At 41.7% G+C, this 13,573-nt stretch overlaps 2 protein-coding genes across 6 annotated transcripts in view; one reads left to right on the forward strand and one right to left on the reverse strand.

Moving 5' to 3' along the window:
- The window catches only part of JADE1 (jade family PHD finger 1), a 42,953-nt gene extending 38,693 nt beyond the window's left edge, over positions 1-4,260 (forward strand). For all 3 annotated transcript variants that reach the window (XM_082281393.1, XM_082281394.1, XM_082281395.1), the window contains 2 exons: positions 80-197; positions 705-4,260. In XM_082281393.1, the coding sequence (XP_082137519.1) occupies positions 80-197; positions 705-1,606 (1,020 nt within the window). In that variant the 3' untranslated portion in view covers positions 1,607-4,260. The remainder of the gene's footprint in view (positions 1-79; positions 198-704) is intronic.
- A 2,372-nt stretch (positions 4,261-6,632) lies between these two features.
- Positions 6,633-13,573, reverse strand: part of SCLT1 (sodium channel and clathrin linker 1) — a gene marked incomplete at its 3' end in the record, with an annotated part of 30,922 nt that continues 23,981 nt past the window's right edge. Inside the window, exons 19-21 of one of the 3 annotated variants that reach the window (XM_082281768.1) lie at positions 10,397-10,475; positions 8,672-8,848; positions 6,633-6,860 (exon numbers count right to left, since the gene is read on the reverse strand). In XM_082281768.1, coding sequence (XP_082137894.1) covers positions 8,705-8,848; positions 10,397-10,475 — 223 coding nt within the window. Of the gene's footprint in view, positions 6,861-8,671; positions 8,849-10,396; positions 10,476-13,573 lie in introns of those variants that run through there. The other 2 variants (XM_082281767.1, XR_014226399.1) reach the window with 2 other exon arrangements.

Consider the following 13,573-nt stretch of genomic DNA (forward strand, 5'->3'; position numbering starts at 1 on the left):
TAAATGAATTCAAAGCACAGATAGGGCAACATCCTAGGAATGCAATCCCTGTAAAACTCATCCCCTCGCTGTCTTCCAGGTGCGTAACCTCACTTACATGGTGACGCGGAGAGAAAAAATCAAGAGATCCGTTTGCAAAGTTCAAGAACAGATATTTAACAGCTACACAAAGCAGTTGGAACAAGAAAGAGTTTCAGGTATGCCTCAGTGTTCCTTTTCTCATGTTAGACCACAGGCACAAGGTTTGGTTACAGGCTGGGAAGGACAAACAGGACCTCATTTGTTCTCATTTCATTCCTCAGAAAGATGAATACCTTCAAAATTGACCAGATTACCCTTTAACTATTGAGTAACTAATAAACCATATATTAGATGGCATCAGTGAGATCCACTTGCTGGTTGCTTTTTGCCTCCCTCTCTGAGGAGTGTCTCTGTCTTAGTGGACAGAGCAGTGCTAGGACTTGTATTTGCTACACCTGTAATTAGGTGCAGGTACAGGAAAATAAAATCACACCAGCATGATGTTGTGAAACCATGACATATCCCCAGAGATGTGACCTAAAAGTGCAGGACAGGCAGCCAAATACCCATTTCTGATACAGACACATCAGGCATGAGGAGCAGAGTTAAAATAGGTACATTGCAAACTGGTATTTACACAGCTATGGAATTGCTTGACTTGAACTTAGTTTGCTTCTCTTCAGGTGTGCCTTCCTCATTCTCCTCCATGGAAAACACGGTGTTGTTCAACAGCCCTTCGCTGGGCCCCAACGCCCCTAAGATTGAGGATCTGAAGTGGCATTCTGCATTCTTCAGGAAGCAGATGGGCACATCCCTGGCCCGCTCCTTGAAAAAGCCTCACAAGAGAGACAGGGTAAGAGACAGGCCTGGGAATGACAACAAATCCCTGCTGAGGCAGCCCAGCCCGAGGGAAGGAGGTGCAGCTCCAGGCAGCTTTTTAAATTTTGACAAGACCTTTGCTGAGACACGGATTGTATCGGCACAGCAGAAAAATGGCATCGTTATACCAGACCACAGGAAAAGGAGAGACAATCGCCCTCAGTGCGAGGTGGCGAAGGCAGAACTGAAGGAAAAGACTTCTAAACACAACCACAAACCGCTGAGACCCACAGAACTCTCTCAGAGGCAATCAGAAAACAAAAGGGCTATGAACCACTCCAGTGGTAGGTCAGCGCCTGGCACTCGGAGGGATATAGTGCCTAAATGCAACGGGGGTCTCGTCAAAGTGAACTCTAATCAGACAGTAGTTAAAGTGCCTACCACACCCACGAGCCCAGGGAAAAACTGGGGCGGATTCCGAATTCCAAAGAAGGGGGAGAGGCAGCAGCAGGGAGAGAGCCTGGAGGAGGCCTGCCGCCAGAACTCCGGCTACCCCTACCTGGGCGTGGGCAGGGCTCCAGCGAAGGAGCGGACGAAAAGCAAGTTAAAGCCTGACAGCGAGAACGATGGGTACGTCCCCGACGCCGAAATGAGTGACTCGGAGCCTGAAGTGGCTGAAAAGAAGTGCAGGCAGCAGAGGCTCAGTCCGAACAGCACCATCGGCAGGAGGACGGACATTATTCGGAGAAGCATCCTGGCGACCTGACTGGACACAGGGACAGGGTCAGTAGAGTCACTGCCTACAAGCCAACTCCACCTTACCCATCGGTGTGAGAGAGGAGCATTCTTAGAGCTACAGACTGACAAATTGAAAACCCATTTTTTCTGAGTTGTATAAATATGTTTACATGCACTTAAAGCAGTTTTAAGCTCTTTGGTTTTGTTTTTTTTTTTTTTCTGCCCCATCCACATGCCCTTACCCTCCCCCTTTCTGTGAGAAGTTTGAATCTCCCTTATTTGCAACTTTCCTGAGTAAGCAGAGAAGTGACATCAGTACTAAAACAGGAGTTGGGATGCACACAACTCACAAAAATCTTTTTAAAAGGGGCTAGGGTGGGTAGGAGGAATTAGGCTGCATTCATCCCTTCTAGCTAAAAGGCACTGAAAATTTTACTCCCTTCCCCTGACTTCTGGAAAAGCACAAGCTTTTAATTTAACTCGTGTGTATTGAATGGAAGATGGTTGTGAGACCATACTGCACTGCACTGGTAAATCCCATTACAGATGCTCCCTGTCCCTGGGCAGGGGCAGCTCTTTCTCCTCTCTTTGCAGAATGTGTTCTGTTGTGTTCAGTTTGAGCACAGGTGGCAGCTCAAACCCCTCCAGATGCTCCAGAGTTTACATGTAAATGATGACCAGGCATAGCCATGACGTTGTACTGGAGAAGGAGGAAAGGACAGGACAGGGCTTGAATGATTGGGACTGACACAAAGGATGCTCCCATATGGCTCAGTTCTGAGCAAGGGGCAGGTCTGGGGCTTCCAGCACCCCATGGAATAACCTGTCACCCTTAGTCGGGCACTTGCCTTCGGGAGTGTGATGACAATTCCAGACAGAAGTTTTCTAAGGCACTAGGCAGTAGGATTTCCCAAAGGCCACCACAGATGCACTAATGATATGTACTGGGAGAGTCAGGCTTAGGACACTAAAAGGTTGCTTTAAATGGACATGAATATATATTTTTAAATAGGATAAAAAGCAAAGGCAATACATTGTGATTAGCTCTTTACAGTCAAACAAAGAAAAACTATTTCATTCTATTATGGACTAGATTTGATGGAAGAGGGAACTCGTATTCTGATTGTGTTCTTTTTTAATAATTGCAAGTGGCAATAATTAGTAAGCAGTGAGCAATAATTAACAGGTTGTGAGGATACTGTTTTGTACCAAGTAGAGCGCACACATCGCAGTGGAGCCTTAGGAGCCTATAAATTTTGGAATTCTTCATAGATGTAGGTCGGGTATGTACTGGTGAAAAAAGCTTTAGCAGCAATGTGTTAACAGAGAGACAGGCATAAAGAACCTCCTTCTCCTCCCTTTTGCTACTCCCAGCCTGCTGTTATGGCATCCACTCACTTTGGAATGTCTGACCCTTGCCTCCTGAGGAGGGAACACTGACAACACAAAATTCCTCTGCCATAGGACTGAGTCTTCCAGAGGATTCAATCAGAAGATAAAAAAAGGCTTAACACCCTATCTTGCTATGCAACTTAACATTATCAATTATGTATTTCACCAGAATGCATCCCTATTGTTTTAAAACTTGGAAGTCTTAACCTTTTGAGGAAGGGGAATTTTATGTAAGATAGTACAGTTTCAAAATCCCTCTGCTGGTCCCAAGAAGTCAGAGTAATTACATGACTTATAGAGGTAAAAGTCAGGCAGGGCACTGGTGACTGAGGTTACAGAGTCACTCTTGGGATGTGTTCAAAGTACAAACATCAGATAGACAAAAGGTGAAAGCCGCTAAGTTCTACTCAACATCCAGCAGCCTTCCTCAAACAGGCACTGATATTTGCAGAAAGAAAGAAGCTCATGACCACACAGGAATTGCCAAGCCATAGATGGAATACCCTAAATCTGGATTCTGAGTAAACCTTTAACCTCACACCCCTTGGAGAGAGGTACCTTGTTAATTTGCACTATTATGAACACTAATGTTGTGCAGAGTGAATGCCTTAGCTGCTTTGTCCCCTGGCACTGAGGGTAAAAAGCTTTGTGAGGTTTCCAGTCGAGCTGAACCCAAACCAAAAAGGCTGCGGTACGACCGGCTCTGTAGGTTAGTTTTGTCCCCGTGCTTAGCACTCAGCAGGAGGTGTTGTAGGTACTGCAGTGACAACCCCACCCCTGTGTTTTACTGGGATTTGCTGGATTTCTGTTTCTAAGCGTTACCTTTCCTTGTGCTGACTGACCAAGAGATCTTTGATATGATCGGTGTGTTCTGTCGACTGTAGGCTAGTTGAACGTCTGTAGAGTTGCCCGGAATGCCATTTGTTAGGTTATAAGCTCACACAGATCTAAATGAAGGGTTCATGTTGTGTGCAAATCTTGATTTCAGACATTTGAGACAATTGTGATGACATTTGTAAAACTTGTACAGATTTTTCACTATGTGCCTAGCTTTGGTGTCCATTCAGCTGAAATTAATTAAAAAAAAAAGGTGCATGAAGAGAAACAGAAATAAAAAGTATATGTAGAGATGACTATTTTATATTACATGGCCCAACCTGTATTTATTTTCTCCCTTTTTTGAAGTATTTCTAAAGACCTAGTTGAAACAGCTGTATTTTTTTGTTAAAATATTCCGTAGAATTGTGCCTTTTGTCTGTATGTGAATAAATGCTGTACATTTTTGCAGTATCCTTGCCAGCAGTGGTTTAGACCTCCCTGTCTTTGTGTTTGGGTTCTTACACTTCACTGCAATGATCTGAGCAGCCTTCATGGTTAAAACAAGCACTTGATTTGGCTTAGTACAGGTATCACAATGCACACACTGCAGCTGCAAGCTTTTGTAAATTTGTAAGGTTTTTTTAGGACTGCTTGTTACTGACAGCTGTGCCCACCCCAGCAGCAGAACACTGTGTGGTTTGTCCCTTGGGACCCTCAAAGAGATGTTGCTTACCTCAAAACATTTGCATTTGTAGATAGAGGATGTCCTTGCAAAGTCCATAATCTCCCTACGTGTTCTGCTGGAAAAGGAACGTGAGGTTTGAACCCGTGGCTCTTTGGGATAATTAGGCTGAAAGTTCATTCACTCTCTGAACTGGCTGGGGTCAAGCATTACTGGGAGAAGATTTGCTTCTATGGCAGGATTTCTGGGAGATGAGGATTCCTCTGAACTCCAGACGTAGAAATACAGAATGGAGTTGGTGCAGAGCAGGAAAAGGCAAGGCTGTGAAAGCACATGCTGAGCACTCCTTGAAAAAAACAGATCTCCCCATCTGGGAGCAACACGGGAGCAGAGCAGCCTCCTCTAGCCACCGCAGGGAAATGAAAGGAGGTGATAGGTGTATGATGAGCTCCATGTGACCACATTCCTGTTCATGGTTGCATTGACAGACAGGAAGGAAACCTTTTCCTTTCCTTGGTCATCTGCTGGAATTGCTCTCCTGCCCCTTCCCTTCACCATGAGGTGCTTGTGTCATCCCTGCAGTTCCTGTTCTGGCAAACAGCCACCACACAGGAGCTTCACCCCAAGGTGAAATGAATATACCCATAATTAACAGGGAAGCATGCAGGAGCCCTTCTGTGCCTTCAGGAACAAATACACAAATACTTGGAACTGCCTGCCCCTTCCAGCCAGGTTTCACTTCACAGCCAGAGCCTGCCTTTGAGGAGTGAAGGGGATTAATAGCTCACACAAAATCTTCCAGGTGGCCTGTCATCATCGCAGCTGCGCATTATGCAAATCAAAACAAGGTGTCTGGTACTTGCCTGCCTCTGTGTCACACACACTGCTGATTGATGAAAATCTCACCCAAACAGACTGCTTGAAGCTTCTGAAAAATGTATCCATGTTGTTTTGGAGAATCTTCAACATCTTTTACCAAAATTGAGATTTAGAGATTGCACTGGATACAGGCATCTATCAAAAAGAAAAAGCAACCACTGTAGGAACTAGTGGCTTTCCCTACAGCAAGCAGAAATTGTTCCTGAGGGTGCATCCATCTTGCAGGCTCTACCTGAACAACCAAGATTTCAGGAGGCAGCACAAAGTCTTGCTTCCATGAGGGGATCAGCCCAGCTCTGTCCTCTAAACTGCAAATACGGTGAAGCTCCACTGCCATGGACACGCAGGTTTATTAATCCAAATAAGACATTTCCATCAAGCATTGGGCAAGCACTACCCATCAGCTCAATGACAGGTTAGAAACCAGAATTACACTCTTCACATTTAAGAGGAAGGACAAGCAATTTTATCACTTCAGGCCAAGATGTGAGCACTTCAAAATCAGTTAAAACACCTATCAAATGCTTGGAATATATGCTAAAAGAGAAAATGGAGTTTGGCTCTAATTTTAGAATGATAGGTGTGACATGTCTCAAATAGCAAAGAAAAAATACGTACATGAGGATGCCCACATCCTGGCATCTGTAGAATTCAATCCCACTATTTCAAAAGGCATAAGAGCTGGATGACTTCACCTTTGTGCAAATTAAAGTAAGAGAGTGGAAGTTCCCAGACATGTACAAACCAAGGGAGCAGATCAACAGAAAAGCAAGGAATTGTAAAATCATAGTAAAATAAATAGTAATTAGGAAGAAAAAGCACAGCTGCAGGAACATTACAGTGTTTAGAAATGAGCTGAGTAGCCATAGCAGCATTTTCATTATTACCTGTTACTCTTAGGGGCACCGGACGAAACTGAACTGAATTCTTTAAACTGGAAGGCCATGGAGGCTTCTTGCAGCTCAAACACCGCCCACCAAAACAGCAGCTCTTTGACATTCATGATGTAATGAGTCTAATTATAATTCATAAAGGATCTTCAAGTGGTTCCCAAGTTACCTGCACTATGAAGAAGAATTAAGGTGCACGTGAGCAAAGCCGAGATGAATTTCAGTACCTACTGAAGTGTTACCTACTCCCTGTACACAATCTTGTCACAGTTGGAGCTGGTGGATTTTAGACCAAAAAACCCCTGCATGTGCCACAGCACTGTGTCAGATTTTTTCATCTGCTACATTAAAGGACTTTAAGGACAACATTCTGCAGTCTTCTTCCACTCTTTATTGTGCACACAGAGACAGGATCTTCATCCACTCTCTTTCTTACTGGAATAAACCAGAATTTAAGTTTTACAAGCCTTGCTGTGCATTTGACTGTAGTGCTCCAATATGAAGTTTCTCCAGCAATCCTCTTGAATCCCAACATGGTGAATGATAAAAACACGTGTTTAAATATTTTCCAGATCCTTCAGGGAAACAGCTTTTTTATTCTGTGTAGTTATCAGGCTGAGCTGTAATGAAACACAAGCAGATGATAGGTTCTTAATAATTCTTTGTAGGATCAAAGTAACAGCAGAACTTCCATACTGAATGTGTTATGAAGGAGAGGGAACATGCACAGGCAGTGTGAATTTAAAATGTACTCTGTACATAACTACTGCTCTTGTCTTATTTCAGATCCCAGAGAATACAAGATGATAGGTACCAGGAACACACTTTAAAAGACACCTACAGAATAGATGTTTTAAACTTGAGCAAACATTAGCCTGCATTTTTTGTGTTTCTTACTGAATTGCTATTATTTCAGAATAAGCTAAGATTTACAGTCATTGAACTGACCAAAATAAAAGTGTAATTTTCCAGGCTCCCTACTAGTCCAGCTCTAGCCTATATTTGATATAATTCTACAATGAAGGTGGATAATGTCGTGAGAATACGCAAGTCAGAAAGCAGCCCTGCACCTACAGATTAAGAATAGAGAGAATCATCATTCTGCATCTGATCAAATACACATGTGAATGTTCACCCTTCTGAGGCCTAGAAGAGAATAAATACCCAGATTCATAAGAGTGGACACTCTTCCACTGCTTTTGAAGATCTTTTTCTCCAACTTTTAGCAGGGACAGTGCCAGTATGTCTTTTTTTTGGGGTGGAGAAAAAAAAAAAGGGGCTTGGCACAGCAGCTCTGAAGTCACTACAGAGCAGCCAGGCCTACGCAGTAACCTCTGCCACGAGGGCAAGGCAGTTCTGAAGTCTAGCAATAAGATCTGGGCAGCATTTGGGCTGCACAACATCAAATCTCTTTGTTATCTTTAAGAGAGAGCCTGGTGAGGTACAGCTAATTACCAGTGTTTTCAGGAATAGCAAGACCTCTTCCTCTATGGGCACTGAGGCCATGAGTTTATTCCCTTGAAACGTGACATGAGTATGTTTGGGTTTTTAAGGGGAGACAGCATCTCAGAAGCATTAGAGCTAAACAGATCCATATAACAAACAGGAGGTTAAAAAAAAATAAAATTCCTCTTTCAGAGCAAATCTTCACCAGCTGAATAGACTTTGTCATGACAGAGAGCATTTAGAGCCAGGAACCACAGCTTATGTTAGGACAGCTTGGCAGCTATGCCCATTTATTCACTGCTGTTGGGAAAAAAATGCTATTTGTCCTAACTGAGCACTTTAGGTCAGCCAAACATTTCCTCTCTGCAGCTCACATGGGGTCACCCACATTAACAAGCTGTAATTTGCAAATGGTTCTCCTAAATCAACGTAAAAAAAAACCAGGAGGCAGAAAGACCATCTTTACTTAATAGGAGGCCAACTTGAGTAATGAACTTCCTTGGCAATAAAATGAACTCAGTGTATAAACTCCCATGGGATTTGCTTCAAGTTGTACAGCTTAAACAGTATGGAAAATTAAATACTGAGAGGGATACAGTATCTCTCCTTTACCTCTCCAATGGTATGGAAGGAAACAAGCATTTCCTACTCTGTCTGCACAATTTTTATCGTTGCAGGAGTTGCTGCAGCTGTTACACACAGCCGACGGGAACTGCAGTGGGTGCACTCCGACAGACCTGCTCCGTGCAAACAGCAGCTGTAGTTATTTCAGGTTTTTTTTTGTCTTTGCTAACTTGCCATTTCTAAAGCTGGAAATGCCTCTGCACCTTCATTCACACATTTTTAACTGTGCAGGTTTAATTAGTATCAAACTGGTTTTCACAAACAAACCTACACTGTCACATAAGCATCCTGTCAGAAGGTGACATGTCCAAAATCCAAGCTTGTTAAAATTGTGTTGGTAAAAATGCTCATAAATGATCACCTCTGCCTCAGGAATGATGGAGAGTGAGTACTTTTACATATTCCACGTGCTTGGATAACATGTTTTTTGTGAGCTGGGTACCTGTTGGGATGCTGTGGCTGCTCTCTGTTCTGCCTGGCTCAGTCGCCTCTGAAGCCTGTCAATGTATTCCCGATATTCCATGATCAATGTCTCATCCTGTGGAAACAGAATCGCTCATCACCAATGCCAAATTCTTTTTACTGAATTCACACATTCTTTAGCAAAAAAAAAGCTTAACACAAGAGGAATGTCAGAAGTGGAACTGTTTTCCCCTTACAGTAAAAGCCTGAGGACAAACTCCTGACACATCATAGAGAATTTCCAGCTCAAATGTGACATCATATGACTTTTCCAATCAATCAATCTGCAGGGGAAGTTTTACTCATTTCACCATCTTGAAGCAAGATGCATAAAAGCTGACATTTTAATTCAGGTTATTTAATCCACACAACCTTACAATGTAAATGTTTTAGCTACACTCAGAAGAAAGAGGAATATAGTAGATAATACAAATGGGATGATAAAACTGCTACAGATCACCTCTGTTCCCTTCAAAGGGTCTGTAAAAAAGCCTTTCTTAACCAGCCTTTACTCACAGTGATGCTTTAAGAGGCCCCATAGAAACAGAGACTAGACAGGAGTAAGGGAATAAAGGTGGGTAGTTATTTGAAAGGCCTTCGAAGTCCACCCTGGGGAGCCAGAGGCTATTGCCAAGATGGACCCCAAGATAGACAACAGGTCAGGAGTTCTTCACACTTTTATAAGTTTGGTTCATTTGCATATCAGGGTTAATTCTCCAGTTAAAGCTTCAGTTAATGATGTAGTTTCCCCCAAGCTTGTCCCTCTCTTTAGAGGCTTTTGGTTTATACTTTTGGGCCCAGGATGGTCTGAGTGTCCTTGGAGAGCAGGCCTGGAGAGCCTTTGTTATGGCTGCCTGGCATGAGAGAGCAGAAATTAACAGGCTACAAGAAACTTTCGAGTTACACTCTAGGCAGTACAGGATTTGAAAAATATGAAAGTTAAAACCTAAGGCATCAACAGAAACCTGTTCTCGCATCAGCCCCATTCTTTGCCACTAAATAACGCAGCACTACAGAAAAACAAGACAGAAGGACTTATCCTGGCTAGAACTGGATGTTATCCCACATTTATAAGGCTGACAGGAAAGCCCTTTTCTAAAGTGGCCATTAATTATGGAACAATGCACATTCCAAAACAACTCTGCCCTTAATCTTTAATGGATGATGCTTTTAGCCATATGCAGAGATGGACACAGAATGTAAATTGTGCATACACACAGCATGTACTACTGTGTACCACAGTACACACTTGGTGCCTCTGTATACGCCACATTATCCCAGTGCCTGTTCCTATTTAGAGGCTTGCACGGATTCACAGGCAGAAGTAAGTTCAGAAACATCTCCTGAATTTGTCCAGAATTGCTAGATTAGTCACCCAGAAAGATGATTTCTCCTTTCACTTTTGTAATTTGATGGTAAAGTTCATTTGTGATCCTGCCATTGGAACATGTCAGTCAGCAAGAAACAGTGAGGCTTTCCAGTTATTACTGACTATTCCTATCAAAAATCCTTAATTTTCTCTAAACCAGCAATATAACTCACCTATACATGTTTCTGGTAACATCTTAGTGTATGCACATCAGGTTGTAACTGAAAGGAGCTGTCACATCAGTCATTATCTTACCTCAGTTACCTTCTCATTTGCTAGTTCCAGCTGGGAAATGAGCTCCTGGCTACGGAGTTTTTGTTGACGCAGCTCACTTCTGGGAATCAGAAGAAAAGATGCTGATTAGCAAACAGTAGTACTTCAGTTATTGGAACGTAATTTCATAGACAGTTCAGTGAATTGTGGAGGCTCATGGTGGGTTTTAATTACAGGGTTATTCTTAAAACACCGATTTCAAAAAGCACCACACAGCACTTCTTCATGCTGTGCATTCAGAACTGTAATGGCAAAGGAACAAGATGTATTTGTTGGAATCAGCAAGACTTTGTCAAGAACACTTGACATTTTGCAGGGTTTTCTTCCTGTTTATTGAATCTTATTTTGGAAGCATGCTATCTAGTATGCAATAAATATAAGCTGCATTTTGCACAGTAAGTTCAATATTGAGATTAACATCCTAATTAGTGTTCCATAACCAGACCTCAACGTGGGCGTTTTTAAAGGTGCTTTGAAGTACCTAAAAATAAATCATTCTGTACTTGTGAGACAGACAACAATGTGACACTTCACGAGGAAAAGGAAAATACCCCCTACTTCAAAGTGGTCTTTTTACTTTGATACTGAATGAGTTTTAGTGATCTTCAATTTGCACAGTATTGAAGACAAAAAACAGTTGGGTTATGACAGACATCTCTGAGCTGGTGCTTAAAGGAAGCTGTTCTTGTCTCCTGTCATCTCAAGAAGAGGGATGACTAAAGACACAACTCCAGTAATTTTAGCCAGGGAAGGATGCAAATCTAAGTGAGCTGCTCTAACCTCTGAGCAGTCTCTACTCCACCACTTCACCTTAAATGCTCTACCTACTGCTGAAACTGCATGCGCTGCAAGGGAAGCCAAAGCTTTTATTTTTTTTGAGAGAATGGAGGTAATGTAGGAGATACTCCAGCCTCATTACATCTTAATGTAATGCTCTTTTAATGATGACACTTAGTTCTCAACAATAATTTACTTTTATAAACTTTGAAGCTTAGTATTTAATAAAAGTTTGAAAACTGATCTATGGCACTTGAAATACAAGGTTGCAATGCATCTGTAACATCAGGTCACCCCTACAGCTGGTGAGGAGTTTCCACTCACCTGTTCTCAACCTGCCTTCTTAACCTCTTTCACTGGTCCCAGGTAGGTGTCACAAAACCAGTTCAACAACTTTAAACTTTCATAAAAATGGAAGTACATAGGCAGCATTTCAATGATGTTAACAGTTAAAATCACATACAGATTACACCTGTTACCACATATGAACACTTTATATAAAGTAAGAATTAAAGACGGATTAAGATTGCAGGATCAAGACAATATGTTAGTATGTAGCACTATTTTTATAATTTGTCCTCTGTAATTAGTATTAAGTGTCAAATGAGGCAATTTCAATACAGGAGACCAATTTTTAGGTGCCCTAAAAATTCTTAGTTACTGAAAAGAGCCTGTCTCCTGTACTTGTCCTGAGGTGTGGAATTAGCATGCTTAGCAGCACAGACCATAAACAGAGTTTACGGGCTCATATACAGCTGTAATCAAGAAATTATTTTTATAATGAGATCACACTGAACACATATTTAAAAGGAAACAGTTTAACCTTGTAAGCATAAGGAAATGTGATGGCTGTTGAGCCAGACAGTTGATTCATTCTGCGTGTTAACCCTCCCCCAAACACACCTTATGAGATCTCAATATTAGAACAGAGCAATAACCCCAACTGCTGGATAATTAAATCAGCCCCCACTGCACATTGTCTTTGCTAAGTGAGTAGGAAACAAAAGGTGAGCTTCTAGCATTTCAGCAGACAGGTGATAAATCCACCAGCTGCAGCAAGTACTTTTCTGCAAAGCTCTCATGACAAATATAGCATGTGCCAGCTGTTTTTTTGGTTGAATTATACTATAATATGCTTCAGTTACTCTTAGTAATTATGAATTTTGTATACTGCCAGTACCTGCAGCTGTCTCTCATCCTGTTAATTTTTTTCTTTAATGAACATCTTAAAATAAGCAGCTATGGCTGCCAAACATTACACAAGTGCAGCCAAGAATAATGTTTTAGAAAAAGAGGCAACTTCTCCATCTCAAGATGCCACACAATTTATTCCAGGTACTGTACAGGATGCAGGGAAAAGGAGAAAGCAGTCATGGCCAACGCTTCATATACTGCCACCAGAAAAGGTTACTCCTCAGAGGCAGATTCTTTTCAATCATAGAAAAGATAAAAACTGAGAACTCCAAACCCCACACATGCCTACTGATGAGTCAGGGACTCTTAACTATGACAAAGAAATGTGTCAGAGGCAGAAATTGGAACAAAGACACCCAAAATAGCTGCAATCAGATGGCTTAAGCTAAGCAAAGTCTTTAAATATAAAAACAATACAGCAAGGATTCCCTTTTGTTAAGTACTGACAATTACAATGCAAGTGACTATTAAGGAAATGAAGCCATCCAGTATAGTTCTTCAAATAAATGGGTTTATGCTACAAGTATTTTTTATTTTTTCCCCAAAAAGCTGTATCGTGCTACTAGACCATAATGGCAGATGAACAGGATTATTAATTTATTAGTTTGTTCATACTGTGTATTGTTACTGCATTCTATTACTTCTGTAATTAAAGACTTCAGATTTTTAAAGCTCCTCAAATGCAATGTTACATGGAAGCAAACTTACTCTATCATTTAAGCCAATGTTTATAAATTCTTTCATGCACTGTTTTGTAGAACAGGCCTGTCTATACCTATTTCTACCCCTATTCAAGCTAAACTGTACCTAAACTGAGCAATCACCTATGCGTCTGACAGGTCAAAGCAATATCCATGACAAAGTTGAGAGAACTGTCAATCTCCTATCAGGTTTTCAAGTTAAGAGGATCTACCTTTTTCCCTGTCTGCTGTTGTTCAGACCTAGTCCACTGAAGGGCATTCTGTGATGATTCAATCATTTGATTCAATATAAAACTTTGCTTATCGATGTGAATCTTCTTCTGTTCCCTGCTCCAGCCAGAATCGTGTTCAACAAAAATAAGCTCTTGGTGTTGGCCACTGGTGCAGAGTCTGGAAAGGGTTTATCTGCTTACCTGCAAAATTCTCTATTTACCCCAACTCTTCCTTCTCAGGATAAGGACATAAAAATCTACAAAAAATACTGATA

The sequence above is a fragment of the Coloeus monedula genome, assembly GCF_965178545.1.
Source record: "Coloeus monedula genome assembly, chromosome: 5".
Classification (NCBI taxonomy): Eukaryota; Metazoa; Chordata; class Aves; order Passeriformes; family Corvidae; genus Coloeus; species Coloeus monedula.